Source organism: Camelus bactrianus, chromosome 28 (genome assembly GCF_048773025.1).
Source record: "Camelus bactrianus isolate YW-2024 breed Bactrian camel chromosome 28, ASM4877302v1, whole genome shotgun sequence".
Lineage (NCBI taxonomy): Eukaryota > Metazoa > Chordata > Mammalia > Artiodactyla > Camelidae > Camelus > Camelus bactrianus.
In genome coordinates, this window is record NC_133566.1 from 21,988,710 (window position 1) to 22,013,387 (window position 24,678).

The 24,678-nt window shown below is 41.0% G+C and overlaps 1 protein-coding gene across 2 annotated transcripts in view; it reads right to left on the reverse strand.

Moving 5' to 3' along the window:
- Positions 1–24,678, reverse strand: part of CTNNA2 (catenin alpha 2) — a 944,639-nt gene that overhangs the window by 18,138 nt on the left and 901,823 nt on the right. The window contains exons 16-18 of one of the 2 annotated variants that reach the window (XM_074354540.1): positions 23,694–23,799; positions 20,062–20,196; positions 9,334–9,477 (exon numbers count right to left, since the gene is read on the reverse strand). In XM_074354540.1, the coding sequence (XP_074210641.1) occupies positions 9,334–9,477; positions 20,062–20,196; positions 23,694–23,799 (385 nt within the window). The remainder of the gene's footprint in view (positions 1–9,333; positions 9,478–20,061; positions 20,197–23,693; positions 23,800–24,678) is intronic. The other variant, XM_074354541.1, reaches the window with a different exon arrangement.

Sequence of the window (24,678 nt, forward strand, 5' to 3'; positions counted from 1 at the left end):
TACAATCCGTATCTTGAAGTCCCTGTGAATCTTGCCTTTGACAAAGTTAAATCACCTCCATATTTATTATAAGATGTAAAGGGTACCTCATTATTTCTCTACCTGATATGCTAAGAAGTGCCAAGGCAAATATTTCAAATACACTACAGCTCCATCTCTGAAGGAAAGAGGGAGCTCTGTTTTACCTGAAGTCACTATCTGTTATAGCTCTCCAAATTTCTCTTTAAAAAGAATGAATGCTCAGCTATGAACCACAGTCAACGTCTACCTACAATCTGCTTGGTTTTAAGGGCTCGCCCAGCACACATTTCAGCACTGCAGAGTTACTCATCAGAAAGTATGATCTCAAAAACACCCCCATGAGTAATTTGAATCTCAGGGAGACAATCTGCCTGATGCATTTCTTAATATTATTTTTAAAGAAAAAATAAACTACCACTTTTTCTTCTTATTGTTAAAAATGTACTTATTATCTATCTCTTCATATAAAGATTAAAAAAAATGGAGAGAATAGCTAAAGCACTATGTAATGATAGGTGAAAGCGATTCTTTTTTTTTTTAAAAAAAAAAAGTGTTAAAAACAATGGAGTTGTTCTAAACTCAAGACCCTTGTTTGTTAAAAGCAAGATACGGAAGTCATTTTACTTAACTTTCTTTTAAACAACATTCTCACCCAAGTCTTTAACTGCCTTTGAGAGGAGAAGTGCCTGCACCTCCAAGCCTGGCATATTTGGTGTAACCAAGAAGGGAGATGGACGGAGACCTTTCAAAGATGTATGAAGGTCATGGCCAAAGGATGGCTGTGATGGGTTCTCAGAAGTCTTGCTTCTAGAAAAGTGCACTTCCATACCTCGATGCTAGACCGGGAATGGGCATTTGGCACATGGCTCTGGAACCGTTGTATCTGCCGCCTTCTACCCTTCCAGAGGGAAGGGATAAAAAGCCCCATTTCAGACAGTACGTATGTTCTAGGTAAAAGGGCAAGATTTCAGCCAGACCTATGGTCCTCATCCAGGGGCAGTTTTGTTCCCCCCACCCCAGGATATATTTGGCAATGATTAGAGACATGTGATTGTTACTACTGGGGAAGACAGGGGGCTACAAGCACCCAGCGGGGAGATGCCGGTGATGTTGCTAAGCATTGTATACAACGGACAACCACAAAAAGCTTCCCACGACCACGAATTACCTAGACCAAGGCGCGACGGAAATAGCCCACTGGAGCAAGCCCTGAGGGCTCCTAGGAAAGGGGCAGAACTGACTTCAAGTCCTGGGAAGCTCTAGCCCCACCTATGAGCTCTCGTCCCTTCTTCCTAGACCATTATTTTTCAGAATGTGATCCATGAGTATTGGCATCCAGAACATTTAGACACGAGTTTCTGGGCTGTGAAGGGAGACCCTACGAATCCCCATTTTTATTTGCTACCCATGTGATTCTTCCACAGGTTGGACAATGAGAATCACTCCTCCACTTCCCTGCTGAAGCCATCCCCTTCTGTATTTTCAACTATCACCTCTCTGTAGTGAGAACTCCCAGTGGAAAAACGCAATTTCTTTGAGGGCAGAAACTTTGGCCGGTTGTTCACGATTGTATGTCAGATAGTTTGACTGGTAGACACGGTGACAGAGGACAAGAGGGCGCCTACATCGTCAAAAAAGCCATCATCTTTTGGGAGAAACAAGATAATGAACGATGAAGTCCTGTTTATTTGGTACTTCTACATCCAGAACGTTCTGCTAAGCCTGGGGCACACATTAATGCGTTCAGTCCTCGAAGCAGTACAGCAGAGTAGGTACTCATACCTACACTTGAAAAAAAACTCAGTCGGGTTAGGCAACTTTTTTTTTTTTTTTTTTGACGGTTGCATAGCAACTAATGGAGGTCAGAATTCAACCTGGGTTCCACTTAGGGTAGCGCGAGTGCGAAGCGCCACTCCAGGACTAATTACTCCCGTTTTTTTCAGATTCCTGATATGATGTAAGTAGTCGTTGCCGGAGGAGGCGTACAGACGTTCCTGGGAATTTTTTGTTTTTGTTGGGAGACGTAATTAGGTTTATTTATTTATTAATGGAGGGACTGGGGACTGAACCCAGGACCTCATGCGTGCTGAGCAGGCGCTCTACCACTGAGCTATGGCCTCCCCTCCCTGGGAAGTCTCCTTAAAGGGTGCTGACACAGCTAGGAAGCCCAGCACTCTGCCCTCTGGCATCTCTTCTCCCTCTTGTACGGAAGATGGAAAGATGGAGCACTGGCAGTCCACTTGGACCAGGAGACGAACTTGAGAACAGAAGCCTCAGACCAAGACTGTAAAGTCGGACGGAGTCTGGGTGCTCGGTCACTCTGGGTTCACTACACCAGCCCTGAGCCACCTGCAGACTTATTCTCTGTGAGACAGAAATAACTCTTTTTGGATGTTTTAGCATATGTGGCCAAATCTAAATTTAATCAAAACACATGAATTGTAAATACTATTATTGGACATTAATAATTTAGGAGACTTAATTAGAAAGTGATATTTCACATGTAAATATAATTAGCATTTTAATATATCATAACCTTCATATGGGAGGGTGACCATGAAGCCGACATGTCACTTTGGCCCTTCCTTCAAATTCCTTTTTTAAAATAAATGATTTGATTCTTTCAGCTCTTTTGGAAGAAACTCTATATATTTCCATACCATAATCTTAAAAAAAAAAAAAGTCGACTTAATGTAGCAGAAAAATTTAACAAAATAAATTACAAAGAAATTCAATTAGCTTAAAAAAATTAATTACTTGATTTTGGGCCCCAAACCTTAGGTAAACAATGCACTTTGAAATCTAGGACTTAAAGTGAAGTGCTTTCATGGAGGAATAAATGAATGCTAGAATGAATGAATGATAGATTACAGAACCTCTTACTGGGATTTTTCAGTGTGACTACTTACTACCATGGAACTAGGAATGACAAAGAAGCGAACATATAAAGCACACGTTACGTGATCATTGTACAAGGAACCAGGGGAAGAAATTAAGAACATTCAGATACATTCTCTGTCCTAACGCAACTCCCAGACCAGCTGGGAGAAATATCATTAAATAAGTTCCTACCTGGCAGCGTCATACCAGGAACGACAGAGCGAACACCACGCTATGTGAGGGTATCAAGGGGTCTTCCTGGAAACACCACAGCATACCAGCCACTAACTTCGTGACCTTCAGGAAGTTACTTAAATTCTCTGAACCTCATTTTACTAATATTTTTCATGAAGACAACAGTATCTCCTCCATAGGATGAGTCTGAAAACTGATTGCAAAGTGCATTTAAAATGCTCAGCACAGTGCCTGGACCATCCCGAGCCCCCAGTGCACCTTAACGAGTATAGTAGTAATTGTCATTTACTGCATCCAGTTGTCCTGTTGACCCTCTAATTACTATTCCAATTTATAAATTAAAAGTAAAAGCTTAGAGATTAAAAGTGTAACCCAAGATCACCCAGATTATAAGAGACAGAGTTGGTGTCCAAATTCACATCTAACAGCAACACCTCGCTTATATAATTTTAGCATCTACCTTAAGAGGACATGATACCCTCTACCTTATTTTTCAGATCTCTGACACTAAAAAAGCCATGTGGTTGTTACTGATCTCTGCTTGGCTTTTATTCAGATAAAATGCTCGGCCTTAAGCTGAATAATTTTGCCTGGTACATTTCTAAGAACCACCCAAGGTTATGTTTGCCTGGGCCGGGGCCGTGAAGGCACAATGACAGAGCTACACATCATTGGTTTAAAAAAAAGTCTGTAAGAATTAAAAAAAAAATTTTTTTTAGATCAACATGCTGAAATTAATGTGCTCAATTAACGGCAGGCTCTGGCGTCCCACCAGTCAACTTCTCTAGGATGTGACAGTGTCACCGTCTCTGCCAAAGCGGCTTTGCTGTCACTTGTATAGAGATGAACATTCAGGAGCAAGGCCCCCATCACCGCTTGACTTCTAAGCCAAGAAATTCTCAGCTGAAAACATACAAGGCTCTCGCAATCTGCAACAGGAGAACCGTACGCAGGGCATTTAGTGGATTGAATCCAGAACTGACCTCCCTGCCGTGACCTGAGGGCCACCTTCTTCGAGACCAAGGTTCATTCTCATATGTCTTAGTCAAACGGAAAATGCCTCTCTAGTGCCTCTCTCTTCTCTGAACACTTGCACAACTTTCTACACAGACCGACGGGTATAAGATTATAGCTGTTGTCCATGAAGAAAAAATATAGGAAAAAAAAAAACCACTTCTAAATGATCGCTGATTCCAGTCTATGGTTATGTAATGAACGTTTTCCAATAAAGGCGGTAGCCCGACATTGGCAGAAGAGCTTGATTTTTCTAGGCGTGACGGGAAAGCTAATACATTTTTTTTTTTCAGTGAAGCTCACCTAATTAAAATTAAAAAATACCCAAACAGCTTTACCAAAGAAGACCAAGCAGAAATAAATATTGCTCTGCTCTGTTGCCTCCATTCCTTATCTGGGCACACGTTGGGAGCTACAGAACAACTTCGCTCTGAGCTGATTAACTGCTTGTACTGGAGCATGACGAGGAAAGATACAAGATGGTCCCTTAAATATGTGGTCCCGTGCCTTTTCTTACTTTATGAAGGACATTTAATAGCCTCCCTTACTACTTCTTTATACTTAATAAGCACCATTCTTAGAAAGTTACTTTTTACAGTTAACCGAAATTTAAACCAATTTTCTCAAGAATATTCTTACATTACTTCTATCCTCTTTTCCCCAATCCTTTTTCCTTAACATTTAAACTTTTCTTTCTTTTTTTTTTTCTCTTTCTGAATCTTCTTCCAAGAACATAGAAACAATGAGTCAGTTTTGTTGCCTTGTAGAGATTCTGAAACTCTGGTGTGAAAATGAATCACCTGGCAGGTGCTGAGGGCGGGGTGCGGTAGTTAATTACAGACTGCAAGCCCTACATTCTCGCAACACTCCTGCTTCGGGAGGCCTGCAGGCTGGCCCGGGGGCCTGCGTTTTAACAGTCGCCTCCCACCTCTTTCTGCATTTGGCATGTGGATGATCCTCTGACCATTTTGAGGGACCCATTAAAATAAGAACAGATTGGAAACGTTTCTTGGATATTCAGTGCCCACCTACCTTCCTAACTTCACCTTTCACTTTTCGCATCTTTCCAGCTGTCTCTGACATCCTCAGATCCGATCAGCCCAGAATACATCTATACCCCAGTATTATGGACACTCTGTTTCTCTCCTGGGCCAATCCTTTCTCTCTCCTCCTTTGCCTAGAAAACTCCTATCCACTTACGTATGAAGACTCAAAAAGTATTATCCCATTTATGAAGATTCCTCTTCCTTTTCTCCACAGGAACGCTCATATCCCTTCGTACGTATCTCTGTTAAGAGTGATTATTATAATCTATCACAGTTAGTGATCATGTGTCTCTTTTCCACGCTACTTCCATGTCCATTCATAGGACAATGAATATCACATGTTATTCACTCAATAAATGTTTGCGGAATTATAAACCTAGCTGAACCTCTATGTCTAAAGTTGCCCCGAGGGACATTTGGGGGGAGGTGAGAAAGAGTTGTCACCTTTATTGTTCTCGTGAGACAGACCTAATTCTATCTTTAAATTCCTTTAATAGTCTAGATTGTGCCACAAAATTCTATGTGAAGTCTTACTTGAACTTTTTGGGGGCAAATTAGTTCTAAGAGAACATTCCCTGCTTTGTAAAACTGACTGATGGTACCACTTCGTTCCTCCCCTGCAGACAAGCTTCGCTTTTGAAAGTGCTTTCCGGGGATAATATATTCCAGAAAGTCATTTTTATGTCATGACAGAAAATTAAGAAACATTTCACTGGGTGACGTCAACCAAGTCCTTAGAATCTGGGACAGGTAACAAAGGAGTTCTACTCGCGGAATTGCTGCCTGCGAGGAAGGCCGAAGTAGTAACTCGGATGGCAGGAAATACAAAACCAGCGCCCTCGAAGTGATGCTGAATACACCCTGAAAACCATCCACGAATCGACAGCAACAGAGGGGCCTTCAGACCTAAGTGCGCTTCTTTGTCAAAGTGGGTAAATCACTCCCAGACCAATCACCTCTTTCCAAGTGTATTCGGGAAAGAGACTTGCGTCATCGTTGGCTGTTTGAGAGCAGAGTCTGGCGTGACTCCTGTCCAGTGGACAAAGCAACTTCCGACTGCTTCAGAAGATCCCCCTGGCTCCGTGGGCGCTCGCTAGCCGGCGGGCATTTCCGTGACCACCCGACATGTCTACACGTGTCACCGACAGTCCCTCTCCACCTCTGTCGGGAGACCGGACTGTCCCAGAGCTAGAGTCCCCTTCTGTCCCTGCTTCCGCCCTGTCCTTTCTCTTTCCCGCAGTGCGGCTGTGCGTGATCGTGCGACCTTCTGCGTAACTGAGAAAGCAGCTGCTTGATGGTATTTTAGTAAGTAATCAGCGCCAGTCACGCCCTGCTGCCTCTTCTTCCTGTGTCGTGAAGTCAGCCTGTGAACAAGGGTAAGGGGGCTCAGGAGAAGTAAGGGGCTGGACGCTGCGCAGAGACTCCGGGTTTTGAGACATGGCGTATCGAAACACAGGACGCCCCCTGCAACACTGACAATTCTGCGGGCTTGCTGAGCTGAAATCCCCCCCTGCGCTCGTCAAGCACAAGGACACAGACCGAAACCACTCTGTTCCTGGGGGGGGCTGAAGGCCTCAGCTCCTCACAAAGCCTTCCCAGTGCAACCCAGCCTCCCCCCAGACCACAGAGATGTTTCTTAGTCATTTGACACTTACTGTCTTCACCTCTAAGTTGACACTTGGCATGTGTCTAGGCTCCCAAAAAGGTTGCACGTTCCCCGAGATTAGGAGCCAGGGGTTGCGTGTCTTTTATCCCTCACAGCAGGTCGCTCAGTACCCACCAATTCCCTACTCATCGACCCCTCCCGACACCACAAGGCAACTCCTGCAATTCTGCGTAAGTAACTTTAATTGTAGACTCCCAGGGGACCAGCCCCTTACCTAGTGGATGAGGGTAATCAGAATAACACAAAATTATGGAGTTAAAAACCAGTCAGTCTTCCAAATCAACACAGAGCTAATTATCAAGGAGTTGACACTGTCCATTTAAAATAGGGCCCACTTCTGTCATGAACCAAACAACACCACATCAGATACGGGGTACACTTTGAAATCTAGTTTGGACTGAAATTCTTTTTCTGGTTTGAATAACTGTATGTCTCATACAAAAACTAGGTCTCACCAACTGTACAATCTTTTTCTCATAAGCCAGTTACTCAAAAATATATTATAAAACAGTAGAATTTTAGAGCCAGGTTACTTTAGGCTATTTCCTTTAAATCATTGATCATCACTTTAGAGATGAGAAAACTGAGGCCCACGAGATGTGAGTAATTTGCTTCGAGTTCCCTAATTAGTGACCGACAGAAACAGGACGGGAACCCCAGTGTTCTGACCCCGGATTAATGCAACGTCTGCCACATTTCACCGTTTTGTTTAGAGCACTCTGTATGTATGTATTTTTAAATTATAATTTAAATACATACAAAAATGGATGTAGACACACTGAGCAGCACTGTAAATGAGCACGTGCACACGAGGGTCGACAAGTGCACGCACAAGGCATTCCACAACCGAGCCTCTGAATCTGGCACAAAGCACACGGCACGACCATCCTTAACTCACGAAGTTTAAAGGTGATTGTATTCCAAGGGTTTGTAAAGTATGAGCATTGCTTACCTGGCAGCTGTATGAGGGGTTGATAAAAGACATTAAAAACTTGAGCTATGATCAGACATCAGATTTTCCCGGCACTGAAGGTTTCCTTCTACCGGAGTTCTGGAGTCTAGCACTTTTCAACGGAAGGCAGGCCAGAGACTTGAAAGGGCCCACCCAACCTATGAGACTTTGGCGTTGCTTCCCACATGGCAGGATGAAGTTGACTGCAGGTGATTATTGCCTAGGTCTTCCTAGGGGCCACTTCTGCCTCTGTTTCCCCTTACTGTGCCTGAAGTTTCTACCATGACAGTTCCTTCTTTAGGTTAGAAAGTTTAGGTGGGAGAGTACTTTGGCAGTCATCACACTGTGCCACCCCAGATAATGAAAAACGATGTATCTGTGCTTTTGAGCCATCAAAGTGCACAACTTGCTGGAGGCGATGGGTAAGAGCAGCTGCACACTGATGAGAAGGGACTCCTGCTTCCAACCGCCCCAATTCCCCAACGCCAAGGTCGGCACAAAGTTAGTTACACGGGGATTTGAATAAATGAGTGATGCCTGCTTAACATATTTCATAGTAACTATGATTCAAACCAGAATGCTTTTTATCCCACCCCATGAAATGTAACAGGGCCTCACATTCTGATGGTCAGATCTTTTTAAAAACACCCACCCTGATGCTTTGACATCCCTCAAAAACTTAACTATCTCCACGAACTTCCTTTGCCCTTTAATATAAAAGCTGACATCTTGGCAGCTTGAATAGGTACCCAGGAGAGAACAAGGAAGGTGGAGAAACATGGTTACTCCAGTCAATCTTGGCTTTCTAATCACTAAGGCATTTAAGAGTTAATCAGCAGAAATAGAAACGCAAACAAAACAAAGAACAGCAGCTTTTCATAGCTCTTAACTGCCAAGAACTCCTAAAAAATAGCACCAGCGTCATGACATGCAACAAAAGGCAGCAGACTCGGTTGTGACACATTGAAATGGCCAGACCCTTAACCTTGCAAGAGTGGTGACTCTTCTTTTCCAAATAAATAATTTAGCTTTTGCATTAGAACGTTTTCATTTGTTGACATCAAACCCAGGTTTGTTGATAATTCTTACGTATCAGTTTCTTCAGTTTTACTCTACAATTTCAGAAGAACAGACTGATTCTCTGGCCAAACATCAGTAAGGGATATTCTGTGATCCCGAAATCCTTCAAATGAAGAATACTCAAATTCTCCTAACTGGCCTTCCTTGGAGATGCTCACTCAGAGACTACCGAATGGATTCATTCCACGTATGCAATGACTTTCAGTCCCAGTGGGGAGAAAGACTGAGAAGTGAAGGAATGCAAATAGCGTTTTCAACTTCTCAAGTTTAGATCATGCTTGAAGAACGTTATCTGCCTTGTGGAATTCTTGACTTAGGTAAAGAATACGTAAGTAGACCCTTTGCCCAGAGTGGGCTCCCCCTGAGTAAAGAGGGCTTCAGTGGTCACATCCTTACTTCCTTGAAACCCCCTCCCTCTGCTGCTTTCACAATGAATGTTTACAATGAGACAGGTTAGATTAGAAAGCAAAGTTACTCACCATGGAGGAATCACCGCTTCCACTCCCGATCGGAGCTCCCTCTGCACAGGCTGGGAGGTGGGTGGAAAGCTGGCTAGCCCTGCCCCCACCTATGACATCACAATCTACCTCATAAAAGGTAGCGAAAGAGCTCTGAACTCCTGTCTGATTTCCGAGAGATACAGAAAAGAGAGCGTGAGAGAGCGAGCGAGAGAAAAAAACACACACCCTATTGGGAAGGGGTTCGGGAGAGGAGGCCTGTGAAGGCATCAGGCGTGGAAGAGACACGGGCAGGCCTCCACGATGCTAAGCGGCCCCGCCATTCGGACTCCTTGCTGGCTCCCTGGATCGGATCAAGGACCATCTGGGCGAAGGGGGGCAAAGCAGCAGCCCGCTTGGTCAGGGGCTGTATGGGACAGGCATCATGGGGCTCAAAGGGGGTGAACCCCCTGCTTAAAGCACTGAAGATCACCAAGAGGGAAAGCAAGGCTGAAGCTCTTAACGCCTGGAACGATACGGGGGGCACGGCCGATGTCTTTCTCGCAAGTTCCATTGCCCTGCGGTGTGACCTTCGTCAAGCTCTCGGCCTCTGCACGCCCAGCCAGGACACGGAGCTAAAGGGGTACTTACCCCCCGCCCCGGGTTCACTGAGGGCTCAGGACACTCACTGCTGCTAGAACGGCAGCTCTTTTTTACTCCTCCTTTGTACCGTCAAGGGCGGGCAGGGTGACAGGCACGATTTAAAAGATAAGCCAGTAACCAGTGACCTTGGGAACTTCTACGTCTTCAGATGTTACCTCTGACCTAGCATGTTACTGCCAACCTTGACTACGTTCGTCTGTGTGTGCCAGCGTAACACACTTCTAAAAGGGGTAACTCGAGCTGACCTGCAAACCTGCAGAAAAATCAAATGGCAGTATTTCTACCATCACAAGGTCCCCTGCACTGCCACTTTCAGAGGTCAAGTTTAAGCGACCCAGTGATGCTCAGTGACCATTTTTGTCACATGCAGTTCTGCTAAGAGTCATATAGTTACAGCTTTGTGTAACACCTGAGTCCTTTTTTTTAATAATTTAATTTTTTTAAAAAAAATCAGGCAAGATGGGAATGTGGAGGGCACTAAGGTTTTTTTTTTTTTCTTTTCAAATGTAGACTTAGAAATTTAAAAACAGAGCTACTCAAAGTTGTCAAGTGAGTATTAAGACCAAAAAAAAAATCAGAGCAAGCAAGTCTTGAAACCACCCACATGGAGGCTGGCTATTTATCTTCCCAGTGGAATATATGAAAAGTGAATCTATTTCCACAGGAAATATTTTAGTAAAGACTCAGAATAATAGCTTGCAATTCACAGCATCATCAGTGGGTACAGCCCAGAGCTGTACACGGATAAACAAAATTCCTGATTTGGAATTTCTTTCCTGGTATTTTAAGCCAACGTAGTTCCATTTCTAGTCCTGTCATTCTTAGCTCCCTAAATGCCTACGGGCATTAAATAATCACAGTTTTAGACTAAGCAAAATTAGTAGATTAGGGAGCATTTTGCAACCTGTAAACTACTGAATTCAAACCGATTATGGATTTGGCAACATCACTCCCATCTTTTACGTCAAAATAAATGCTAAAGGCATTTAAAAAATTTAAAGAATTAAAGACAATTTTTAAAAAGGGAAAAAACTGGCATATGAGAAAAAAGAATGAAACTGAAGTTTTCCCATATTTAAGCATTTTAGCACTTGTATGAAGAACCAGTGATTCTCTGCCTGTGTCTTCCTTGCTGCAATATTCTACTTCTATTTTCAATAATTCTAAGTTCAAGTTCTGTATTTAACAGCTTTTATCGTGTGACATTCACAATTAATGGCCCTATAAAGCTATTTGCTTCCAGTTTTTACATATTGGATCATTGACTAGTTGGCTTATCTTTGCGTTTTTTGGTTATGAAGCATTAGAACAATCCTGTTTGGTTTTAGAAATCAGCCATCTCCTGCTTTTTTCCCACTGATGGGAATGTGTCATTCTTTTACCTTTGTTTCTCAGCTTCAAAAATGATTATTACATAGTAGCAACTTCTTTGTGTCATCTCACCTTTCATTCAAAATGTAAAGGTCATTACTTTAAGATTAATGATTCAGTTGTCCATTCTTCCAATAAATACCTTAAGATTTTTTCTTTACTACCCAACAAAGAAGGTACACTTCTGCCAACATTAAGATATTAGGGAAAAAACTGGAGTTAAACACTTTTTAAAATATTGAAATAAAACAAACTGGGCTTAGACTATAATATATTGGTATTTCTAATTACGTATCTATTGCTTGTCTGGAAATGGAGCATGACTTCAGGAACCCAATGCAAAACTAGGCTGCATCAAATGGATGCAAAGCAGTGAACTGTGCTGAATTTAGTATGACCGATTGCAGTGATGTCTTTAGTTGTATTGGTTAAAATAACAGAATTTTCTTTGACACAGAATGCAGTAATGCCAGGATCAAATCATTTTCTTTGACACAGAATACAGTAATGCCAGGATCAGATCACTTTCAACTCTTCTTAACGATCTAGCCTCTTGATGCTGTTCATGGAAACAACGGTTTTACTGCAATTATGGACTTGATGCAGACTTCCTGTGACATCGTATAAATGGATGAGTTAGCCCTTCAAGACAAGACAAGAAGTGACTGCAAGATTTCATTCAACAGACCTCAGGACTGAAGTCACGGTGATCATTTTATTCTGACCAGAGAGATGGAAAGTTGGTTTCAAATTTTTGTTTGTGTGTTGGGAAAAAAAAAAAAAGTTTTTATTTAACTTCCTAGTGCAAAGATTGAGAAAAGCCAGGAGGAACAATTTGTACAGCCCAAAAGAAGAGTCCGCAGATGTATTTATCAAGTAATTTATCATGAAAGACATGATCAGGCCGTTGGCATGCAATGTGACCGAAATGTTATTATTAAAGAGAAATATCTCGACAAGAGAGAATACGATTGACTTTGATAGTGACAGGTTTGAATTGGGAGTCCCTAGACAAAGAGATCATGTTCTGAGTTTGTCTTACGATGGTGTCTCACGTACAGAGCCCCGGGCTTAGAAGAGCACGTGGTTCTTAGAAGATGATGCTGACTGGAACTCCTCCAGGATATTCTCTCAGGTGAAAAATAGATTTGCAGAAGGAAGCAGATAGAAGAGGTCAAGAGACAGACTGCAGACTGGATAGACCACCTAGCCAGACTTCTACTCAAGTTCATTATCAGCAAGGCATCTCTACAGATGAAGGTATTCAGAGAAAAGCAATAAAATAAGATACAGTATTGATGATGAAAGAAAAGATTAAAGTCTGAATTAAGAAAGCTTGCTTTCAAGAAAATAGGGTAGGATGAAATATTTGAAATACATTTATTGTCCAGAAGGAAAATGACTGTTTGAGATTGAGTAAGACAATGTGTTCTGAAGCAGTAAAAGAAATCTGAACTAAAAAACCTCCACATTGCCCATCCAGAAGTCTTCCCCATTTGTAAGACACATGGGCCACAACATGGCACATTTTTCTCTTTAAAGGGCTATGATCAAAGCCGTATTTTATAAATCATTTAAATTAAGCTGGAGAAAACATTTGACAAACTAATCTGTAGGGACAGAATGTAGATGATGGTAAGTTAAACACAGTTTTATTTCTAGAAGATAGTAAACCAAGAAAAAACAGTGAATACACAGAGATAGCTCAACAGACACCCTGCTCTTCTAGCTAGGGATGCTGAACAGTAAGATGAGAAGCTAAAAGTGGGGGAAAAAGGAGACTACACCATCTATTAAAAACAAAGCACAATGGACAGAAAAATTAATCCTTTTCATGAAAATTATATGCTATTAGAGATATGGAACTTTGAATGCTCTTACCCAACCAATACGTAGCACTGTGCCTTTTACGTAATAGTTGGCAAGCAGTTGAATTCAATGTATTAAAATATTCTTATGAGAATGAGCAACAAATACAATTCTTTGAAGCTCTGATTGTTAGTTTGTTAGAAATTAGGAACCGTTTATGGAAACACTGATCTTTCCTAGAAAAACACTGCAATCAAAATGTTATCAAATCCAGTATTGAACACCACCAAAAAAATCCCATCTCAGTTTGACTTGGGGGGGGTCTCTTTATTTCTGCTACTTTGCGTCATCGGAGGTAATGGACATTTGTGCAAAATCAATAATGAAATCCTCACATGATACTTAGTACTTGGTTTCAATATTCACTCTCCTTTTTTTACTTATTTATATTTTTATATCAACTTGTTCACATTTTAACTGCTCGTGAGGCATGTCCAAGGAAGAACAAGCAAAAACATCATCATAGATTGAGGTAACCCATTCTAAATAATGTATTTCTCGACCAGAGCTAATGAATCGAAAATCAAAAGGGAGGAACTGAATTACAGATACTGGTTTTAAGTAAGTGTATCCACCCAATGCTTCAGTTTCCCATAATTCCTTGGTTCAACTGAAGGGAACGGGCAGTCGCGTTGCTCTCACACATGCAAAACTAGTTAAAATGGGGGGGAGGCAGCTCCTAAGACAAACTATAGACATTAATTGTTGAAACATATTGATAAAGAACATTCTAGAATAAACTCAGACAATTATCACATACAGACAGTATGTCAAAACTGGAACATGTCTCATGGGAAAATGGTATAAACCAGTACACCTCCGACAGGTTTGCCTGTGTTTCACAGATATCAAAAAATAGATGCAAATCACTGTTCCTCATCTACGTACCTCCCACCTCCCATGTGTCTAATTTCCAAGTTTTCACAAAGTACTACTATTCATTTGATGCCAAATAATCCTCCAAATATTAACTAAAAGTCTAAGGCAATCATTATTAATAAAGGTATGAAGCATTTGCCTTCCTACTTTTAATTAGAGGCTTTCAAAATTTTCAAAACTTCTAAAGCCCGAAGGAATGAAAGTTTAAATGACAGGTAAATGGCACTGACATTTCTGACGCAGACGCTCTCTCCTTAAAGCCACGAACTCCTCCTTCTCCTACAAGCAGCAATGCCCTCAGACTAAAATAGGAACACCTCAGCTCACAAGTTCAGGGGATGCAGTCAAATTAATCCACCAAGGAGGTCCAAGTTAGGTCAATCCATGTCTGCAGCGAAGGTAAAAAGAGTTATCGGCGTGGTTCACATCCCAGGGTTGCCACAATAGTCTGGTTCCTTATTTTAGAATGAGAGCATTAGAATGTAAAGACTTTTTCTACGCACGAAACAGTTCAGCAAGACAGCCAACTGGTTTAATTTCATCAGTGAATAACTGATTTTTTTCAATGAACGGAATTGATTATATTGATAAGTTTCGAATCAGTATCTTGGAGTATGTAACTGAAGGGTCCCTGCGTATAGCAGAGAGGTACACCATCCTCCTTTGCACAAGGTTATCTGAATTCAGGGAGGCAGCTCTAGAGGCGTGGAGTGACAGACAGAAAGCTTCTTAGGATGCCTGACACCCAAGGAGATTTTCTACTTTTCTTATACAAATTCTTATTTCCAATTTCTTCCAAAAATAATGCCTTGAGTTTGTTAAATGTCACTTTTATAACACTGGGAGAATGAATCTGCACTGAAAAAAAAAAAACACTTAAGGATTAGTTTTCTCTGAAAGTTTGCATAATTTGAGTTGTGCAAAAAATCAATGACCATGCACACTGATATGGAAGTAACTAAAGAAGATTTAATGCACGAATTGGAATTTAAGTGGTTATTGTTTTGCTATCATAACAGATTAGGGGATAGGATTTGGGGAGAAAGTTTGAATTATGCAGCACCCTGACATACTAGCAAATTATGTGCAAAGAACTACCACCTTTCTGCAAATGATAAATACTTGTTTAATTTTTTTATTGTTACAGAGCATCTCCACCATCTCACCATTCAGATTCATAATCTGAAGTTTGTTTTAATCTTCGTTTCCTTGGTTCTAGATTCTCCTACTCTCCCCAGATCAGACAAAGTCCTGTCTGCCTAAATACTCAGTGGCTTACCCTCTGGAAGGTTTGTATAAAATTCTTCAGAACTGCTGTGAATCCTCTGAACACAAACCCTTTTGCTTAAATAAAGCACAGATATGCATTCCAGACCCAGACTGAAACAACTAGCAATTTAAGTGTTTTTTCCATGACTACTATACTTTGATCAGTGGAGATAATCAAAAATTGACAATAGACAGAACCAGATGGATAAAAAAAAAAAACACTCTTTCCCAAACAGGGTTGCTTAAAGTACAAGTCTACACATCTAGGTACAATGCTTGTTTCAGCGACTGTTTGACCCCATCACAAAATACTGATACTTTTCTTTTTAATAGAAGGAGTACAGAAATTTTCAAATATCATCTCAGCAAACCACAATCATATATATGCGTGTATATATGTATACACACATATATTGCATTGTACAAATAAATCCCACATCTACCCCACCCCAAGTTTTATTGTTTTGAATCAGATACGCCACAGTTGTCAATCATTTGTTCAGTTCCTGATTACTCTTATTCAGGGGGTAAGGAAGTAGGCGACAAGTCAGGTGCATTTGCTGTGGGTAAACGTGTGTGTACACACACGTACGTGTCTTTGATTTTATGCCAGTGTCAGGTAGGATTGATTTGAATGTTATCAGTTCCGAGTATTTTTATGACTATTTTTGACTTATCACAATGAGTCTTATGTTAATTTTAATTGAGCCCATTTTTTTTTTAATAATACGAAACAAAGGCAATAAGAATCATTAGAATGGACCCCTTATTCTCCAATTTTGTCTTTACCGATTCAGATCCTACCAGGGTTGCAAATTCTACTGGCTCACCTTGACAAACTTCTCTTCATAACCCAATTGAGAAGAATTCAAATTTGGAAAGGAGAGATGGAAATGGAAATGAACAAAAGTGCACATTAGGGCAAGTTGCTCAGTCCCTCAGGAGTAGGTCAGGCCTCTATTCAGCCGCCTGAGGACTAAGGGATGACATTCCTCACCTCTAAACTCTGTCCCTGTTACTTGTTTGTATGAAAAAAAGACATTTAGATTCAATATAACCTATTAAATTTGTAGCATTTTCGTGTGGAGTCAGCTGTAAGTTACATCGGTGCTCCTTCACCTCTGACCTGAACATCAAATTCCTGCCCAGGGCATGATTGCCCTTGTGTTCTGGCTCCATTGTTATAACGGGCTTCTGTTGTATTTAAACTTAGAAAAAAATAATTCAGGTGAAATGCTTTGGTTTTATCACAATGCTTGATATTCACTCTATATTCTAAAACCCTACATGGGTCGTTCCAAGCTCATTCAGAATGATGCACAAAGTGTAACTCTGTGGATGGTTAAAGATAATCAAAGGGTATTAAATGGTTTTTATTTCTCCAGATCCATGTGTATTATCTGTTTCTAAATTTAAAAGAACCTCTTAAATCCTCTGCAACCTAGTGAATTAATTAAAAACATGGCAATCAAATATACAGGTGATTTTCATAGCGTGACATTGGGACTTATTTGTATTCAAATATATTTACACCCTGAAAAAAAAAGTGTCTCAACTTTCCTCCCAGGATGAACTGAATGCTGTCACGTTTAATGGCTACTCCCTGCACTAAACTAATTTGTAATATGCTGGGGTTAAGGTTCTCTTTCCTTTGTTTTCTCTTCTTCCTTCTTTCCTGCCTCTCCCCTCCTACCCTCCCTCAATTCGTCTGTCTTCTTCCTTCAACAGACCTTTTCCCACAAAACATGAAAACTAGCTTAAGAGATGAAACAAACACGAAACCAGCGAATAGAGCCAGGATATCATCAATCAGGCTGTTTAACTGCCTGGACTTCAGTTTCCCCTACTTTCACTCTAACAGTCCTATCACTCTGTCAGGTTCGGTTTTGCTTTGCTTTAATCTCTCTTTCCCATTCCCCACTCAGCGACCAGGTGGAGCTGAACTGGCTCACAAACACGCAGCTTCTACTTTGAGATGTAATACGCACGGCAACTTTCCGCGGTTGGGAAAGTTTAAGCGAATGACTTTAGAAAACTGATTGCCAGCCAAAAAGCTAATGGTGCTTCTCAGACAGCAGCTGCGTGCATGAGCATCCTTAGGCTTATACCTTAGATTTTTTTTCTAGTTCCCCATCATGACTCATGAAGAGTTTTTGCACCCATTGTCCCCTTGATCTGTTGAGATTTCCTGAACTACGTCTCAAGCCAAAGGTAGATGCAACAGAAGAAGCCTTCCCCAGTTTGTACACATAGGATCACATAAAACATATACACGCTGACACGGAACATCACTGTCCTCCAGTGCACACTGTTTAACATGTGTTCATCATGCCAGCATGAGACTACAAAACATGGTGCTCGGTTTTGACATCCAAATCGTTTTTCTTGGCAAAGTGGAAATAATCTATCCAAAAACCCCTTCTGTCTTAGTACAGGAAATATATCTTCCTGAGGCTTTCATGTATTTCAGAAAAGAAGCCACAGCGTTGAATCCCACAAACATAAAGACACAGGGAAAAAGGAAGGAAGATTCAACTATTTCTTTTCTTGATTGCATTTTATACTAGAATAGCGTCTCCTTAAAAATACAGCAACTTTGTCATGCCAGACAACAAAATAAATGGAGCCCAAAGCCTGGCTGCACTTTCTTGGCAAAATCATTGCAAGTCTGTGTGTAAGGGGTCTTACATTCTTGACTCTTGCAGGACTTTGAAGGTGGTCATTTGTGGCTGTTTTTCGAAATAAACATATTATTTTTTTTCTCCATTGGCCAACAGTGAAGGAGGATGGAGAAGAAGACGGAGGCAGAAGTGGCAAAGGTAGCAGACTACAGATGCAGTTATGGCCCCAAATAGCAACAAGCTTGGGACAAATCATGACGAGGCCAAGAGCAGGCCCATAACTGAGCAATATAAGCAAACCTTTATAATGCGTTGGACTCAGAATTATTATAAAGTTGTTTGACATTCCTCTGAAAGAAGCCTTCTCCCATGCAAGGATTTACGAACATTGCCAACAAGACTCAAAGAAGGAAACAGGCTTCTTGACGGTGCTCTCAATCTCAAACAACCTCTGTAAATGCCAACAGTGCTAGTGATGAAAGCCAGTGATGGTTCGGACTACAGCTACATGAGGAGAAGACAATGCAAGTGATGCTCTGGCAGTGACGGACAATGAGAGGATGGCGGAGAGCAACGCTGCCAGGGAACCTGGCTTAGAGGAGGCTGTGGGGCCTGAGAGTCACAGGGATGCTCGTAAATAATAAGATCTGGAAAGTGACAAATGAAAAGCACACGAGGCAAGCGAAACAAAAAGCACTCGGTTCCACAGGTGCCAGATACAGACGGACATGAAAGCTGAATGGTATGGGAGATGCTACCGCTGAGGCTGAAGATCAGAAAGGAAGCAAGGGAGATGCAATGTTTCGATCACTTCCTGGCAGAGAGGATCTTGGTAATTACCGACTTGGCGGGAAGGACACATTGCAAGACAGATTGCTCTTGGTTGTGGAAGAATGTTGAAGCAGGATCATTTTGGAAATGCAAAGAGGTGACTATGCTTTGGGAAGAGGCACAGAATTTACTGGGCTCCGGGTGAGACTCTGTGGAACAGGCTTCCCCAATGGCATCTCCATGCAAGCCAGATCAGCTCTTTTCCCAGCTGTCTTCTGCAAGCCAAACAATATAGGAACTGAAACCTTTGGGTTCAAGAATGATTTTTCCATATATATATATATTTTAACCAAAAGGTCAACCTGCTGAATTTCTGGAAATGACTTAGGCGAAGAATTGAACTTCATGACCAGTCTGGTATTCCCAAGGCATTCACCATGTTGATAATGTTATTCTCCTGGTAATGCCACACTTCAAATGGCAGCATGACGGGTGACTGGGAAAAGAACTTTAGGTGGCAGAGCCACACTTTGGAATTTGCAAATAATTTACAATCGATGGCACCTCGTGTTGAAAAGAAAGGGACTGAGGGAGGAGAAGAAGCCAAGATGAAGAACCTCAACACATGCATTTGGAAATCTTGCCAAGAAATCATGATTCTTCTGTTCCCTGAACGTCTTTCTTTGCATTTGATGAAAATGGACTGGATATTTACATTTCCATGAGAAGGGACGCACTGAAGTGACTGAACAAAGAAATATATAATTGTTAGTGTTTGACAACTCTGTTAGTTTTTGGCAACAGCACATCAACCTGTATTAAATTCAAACATTTTCTGGCTTTTTAGGGTTCCTGATAACCTAGTATGCATTGGAACCTGATGAGTGGAATTCCTATTGTTTTGATCATCTCTAACATGTGGACACAATCCACACATGGAGAGGCTGGCTCCTGAACAGAGAATGAAAATTACTAGGACTAACAGAGGAACGTTGACTTACAATGAGTAAATATACAAAGCCCCAAATAATTATAATAGTCGCAGCTTGGCCATGAGTTTCCAGACTACGAAATTAGTTTTCTTGTGAAGAATGGAGATTTTACAAGGCCAGTATAAACACGGGGTAATTGGAAAATCAAATTGCTCTTTGTGAGTTATTGTAAGGTCTGGAATAATGGTGATAACATTTATTTAAAAAAAAAAAAACAAAAAACCTCCCTATGAATCACTGCAGTTCGGTGTTTTTAGCAGTACTGTTGCCAAGAATGCTTGCCTCGGAAGCACAGCAGTGGGAGCTCAGATTCTGAAGCCCAAAGCCCAGCTTACCCCTGACACAATGAGCTCTCCTCCCAGGTTCTGGACTTCTGCCTTCACCTTGCTGCAGATATTGAGCTGATGGCAATACAAGGCAATTCGCTGAAGGTAGGCTAGCAGGTCCTGCTTACACGCCGAATCAGGGCACTGCAAAACATTAAACAAAAGTGATCTCAGTTAGTAAGGACTTTTCAGCTTCTAACACTTGCTGAATAAGAGCTCTGAGAAGACAAGGTTTCAGTGTCAAATACCTGAGTTACATCCATCCAACTTGACGTTTTTATAGTGCGTGTTAGGGAGGGTGCAGGTTAGAATGGTCAGCCTTACTTTGATAAAATTCTATAAGAAGAATATTGAAGATCTCGCGGGAAGTCTTTTTGGGACTTCTGTGCACACTGATGAGTGTTCCACCAGGGATCCTCTAAGCGACTCAGAAAACCAAATATGCTGCAGGGTCTTCCCTAGGTGGCCCCTTCAGTGTTCACTGCATGCAAAGCTACTTTAATACAAAGCGACAGACCCTAGATGGGAGTCATTCTTTGCGGCTGTCTCTTTGCCATAATATAGAGTAGAGTTTCAATTCAATTAGTTGGGGAGGGGAGGGGATCACTTGCTTCCTTTAGCTTTCTAGGAAATGCATCATTCCTTAAAGCAACTCTACGGCACTTTTTGGATTTCTATATTTATCGAAATTTTAGCAACGTGATAAAGTTCCTTTAAACAAGAGACTCTGAGAAGGGCCACGACCACTGTAAAAGAAACAGATTTGAGTAAAATTAATTTGAAGCCAATTGAAACGCACTCATAAGAGTAAAAACAGAACCGTTCCAAGGATGCACCAGAGTCAACTGTGGCCAGGGATTCTGAATTCCCTCTGTAACTTGAGTGGGTAGATGCCCATCAAATACACACTGAGCTTCGCTGAACACTTCCACAGACATTTACATGATGCCCTAAAGCATTTCCAAAGCTTCAATGCCAACGGCTATTCCGTAATTGAAATGCATTTCCATTGTTACTGAAAGCTTAGCTCAAAATTCTCCAGGACTTTGTGTTGTTCCACTTCAGTCTGGCATTTGTGAAAAACATCAGATCACCAGAGCCTCAATGGAACAGTTTAAGAAATGACTACTTCCAGCCAAAACCGAAGTGTCTTATTTAGAAAAAGAGTATGAGAGAAAGATTCCAGCTAAGTTTCCTTCAAGCTCAAGAAAGAGAATTCTTTCATTAATACTGTAAGCTAGTCATTGGCCACAGCCATTTATTTAATAAATGACAAGGGGGTCTTTTTTTACACATAACACTTACCACTGTGGTCTTTTTTTCACTAACTGCATTTATCAAGAAAGAATCCCACAGAGACTGTTTTTCGCTTTCTGCAAGTACTTAACACTGTAATATTTATCCTACTCCAGAGACTCATATAAGGAAAGGAATTAACTTTTAAATGATGTCTCCCCAGAGGGCTGACAAGGCTTTCGATACAAATATCCTGCAGCAAATTAAAATGAAAGTTCTATCTCAAAGGAACGGTAATTAAAAATGCAACAGTCCATAAAGAGTTTATACTGTGTGCATATCTCAAATCTCCATAAAAATATTTTCAGGCAAAATACAGGCGACCTTTCCATTCTTTGGAAATGCTCATTCTAGTCAGTTATTTGAAGTATTTAAAACACACATCAAGGCGTGATGGACCAAGAAAAATAACTCGTACAGAATTGAGAAAGAGATGCCCCACTCAGGCAAAACATTAGCAAAAATCACAAGTTGCTCCACAACTGATGGCAGGAAGAATGCCACAAAGAGAGGGCTATGTTTAAAACTTCATCTGTTTTTTTCTTTAAAGTCATCCTTAAATAGCATTTTAATTCTTTGTCACAATCTCAAAATAGATCTAGAACCCTGGGATTTGTGTATGTGTGCATGTGGTGTGTTTTCCAGGTATCAAAACTCTTCGGGACTAGCCTCCCTGTTGCACAGTTGTTGGAAATAAGGATCCAAAATTACAAAATTAGAAACAAGAACCACAATAAAAAATATTGAACTCAAGGAGCCTAAATATTCTGAGAAACAGTTTCCGCCAGTGATATTCAGGGTCTAATGGAAAAGCAATCCAAAAGCCACCCATTTTTCACCCCCAGGAAGAAGTCCATGCTAACAAAACTCATTTCAGAATTGCCCATAAATCTCTGGTCACTCCATTCATCCCAACACTTGCAGAAAAGAATGAAGCACTCTTGTAGGTGTGTTTGCGTGCGTGCATGCACATTCTCAAGAAAATTCACTGTCTCTCCTCTCCTTTGCATGAACTTTTGGGGATCCACCTGGAACTCTGGAGAGAGGAACTCAACCTTCGGCAAACTCAAGAAGCCTGGCAGTTGGTATTGCCCTGAAACTAGCGATTTAATGATGGTCTTCAATCCCTACAGATTTCAGGGGATTCTCAAATTACGTTGATATTTAATGAATTATCTTTCTCAAAAATTCAAAAGCAAGCAAAAAACATTCCCTCGGATTAGCCATCATAGTTGCAAAAAAATTAAAGTGAGGCAATCCATGCGTTTACTTTAAATGTAATCCTTATAGTTTAATCTTAAGTTTTTCTTTTCGGACTTTGCAAGAAGAGTGAATTTGGTACTGAATTTAAGGATTATAGAATCAGTATTTAGAGGAACAGCCTAATGTTAAGGAATGAGGGAGGAAAACTATAAAAAGCAACTCAAGAATCACAGGAGACCAGGGCCATCTATGGAGAAGGAAATGGTTCTGTATCTTTCCGTGTCTCCAGAGTGCATGACTGTAGTCTAGCGAACAAAGTCATGTAAATTACTGTTTATGTAATATTTTCTATTTTGGAATCTTAATTTACATTTTAAGACATTTTCCTTTATAAAATCGTTCAAGTTATAAGCCGCTGTTGCTGAAAGAGACAAGGAGGAGTTATCTGGAAAAATCTACTGCTGAAAGTCTCCTTACAAGAGATGGAACGTTACTGCAACAAGAATATTTAGAACAGGCTTTGAGGGTTCCAGGTCAGCAAAATTAAATGAAAAGTGTGGAAATAAAAGGAAACATCCAGAGTGAAACTGACAAGTATTTTCACGTGTATCTTGGTTCCGTCTGAAAGTATAAAAGATACTCTGAGAATTTCATTAATCTCTGATCCCGTTGAGTCTGGATGGAAACAAAGCTGAACTCTAGATGTTCCTGATTCAGGTGGACAATCCCATTAATGCCAGGGCATTGATTATGAACTATACAGAGCACCACTGTAGTGAGATCAATATTAAAGGAGTGAAGTTCTTTGTTTTTCTTCCCCCTGGTGCCGTGTGATTGACTTTCTGAAGGAGGACAGCTGGATAATCCATGATTCTTCGGGGCTTATGTCTCTCAGATAGTGGGTACTCTTGTTTCTCAAGGAATTTTGATCGCTAGATTTACAAGACCCTCCTTAACGGAATCTACCTTTGCCGTCAATGCAATCCCAGCAAAGTTAGAGGCCAGTTTATAACATGTTAGCGATTCTCTACAGTTCAGTGTTCTTCAGGGGCATTTTATAGGGCGCATAAAACCCATCCAGAACCCAAGTGCTAGTTAACGATTCCACTCGGCATGTGCCTCCCCCTCCCCCCTCCTTCTACCTGATCAGCCACAGCGCGGGCTAATTTGTCCATTCGAGAACCTGCTTCGGCAATTTTCTTGGCGGCGTTAATGACATCAGACGTATTTTTCAATGGGCCTTTGCCTCTGAAACAACATACACAGCATAATTAGTGATCCACTTCATGGCAGGAAACAGACAGACCTACCGTGCTGTTTGTCTGGGACGCTGCTCTTGTGTTTGATTTGGCTCTGGCCACGGTAGAAGGAATGCAAATGTTTTCTTGATTCACTTTGATTTCCAGGTGAATAATCCACATTTCTTCCATTGATTTTTAGTGGCTATTTTCCCCTATTTTGATGTGCATGCTCACGTTTTATTCTTGACCTTAATTGCTATATTTTGAAACAGTGGTCCGTTAACAAAGATGACCGCCACAAAGGCAATGGGGATTTCCCATGTAAATGCTGACCACGTGCCTGTGCTTGTGTATGTATTTGTCTTCATAACAACCCTAACAAAGAGGCATCATCATTCTCATCTTAGAGAAGAGAAGAATCGACTGAAATGGTCAACTCATCTAAGTTTATGCAAATCATAAGTGATAAATTCTAAATTTAAATCTGAGTCGAGCCAAAATAAATGAGCAAAAGTTGTCTTTCATAGCATGCCCAGCACTATTATTACATGAATGACATTTTTAAGTCCACTTCGAGAAACCACTGTTTCTTGCACGTAACTGAGAACTGTTTGGCCAGAATTTCAGGAATCTGTTGAGCTCTTATTCTTGCTGGTTTCTGCACTTCTGGGACTGACTTACAAAGGAACACACAAAACACTCAGCGATAGTCGATGTCTTTCTGCTGCCAAACCATTGCCCCAATATTTTCATATAAAGTTTTCAATTAGGTGAACTGTTTAATATTACATGTCTTTTAAATATTTCTTAGCAAGGAAAAGGAAACTAGGCTGCGTCATAAATCTTTAAACAAAATGTTGCATATGATATAACTTTTCAACTCTTT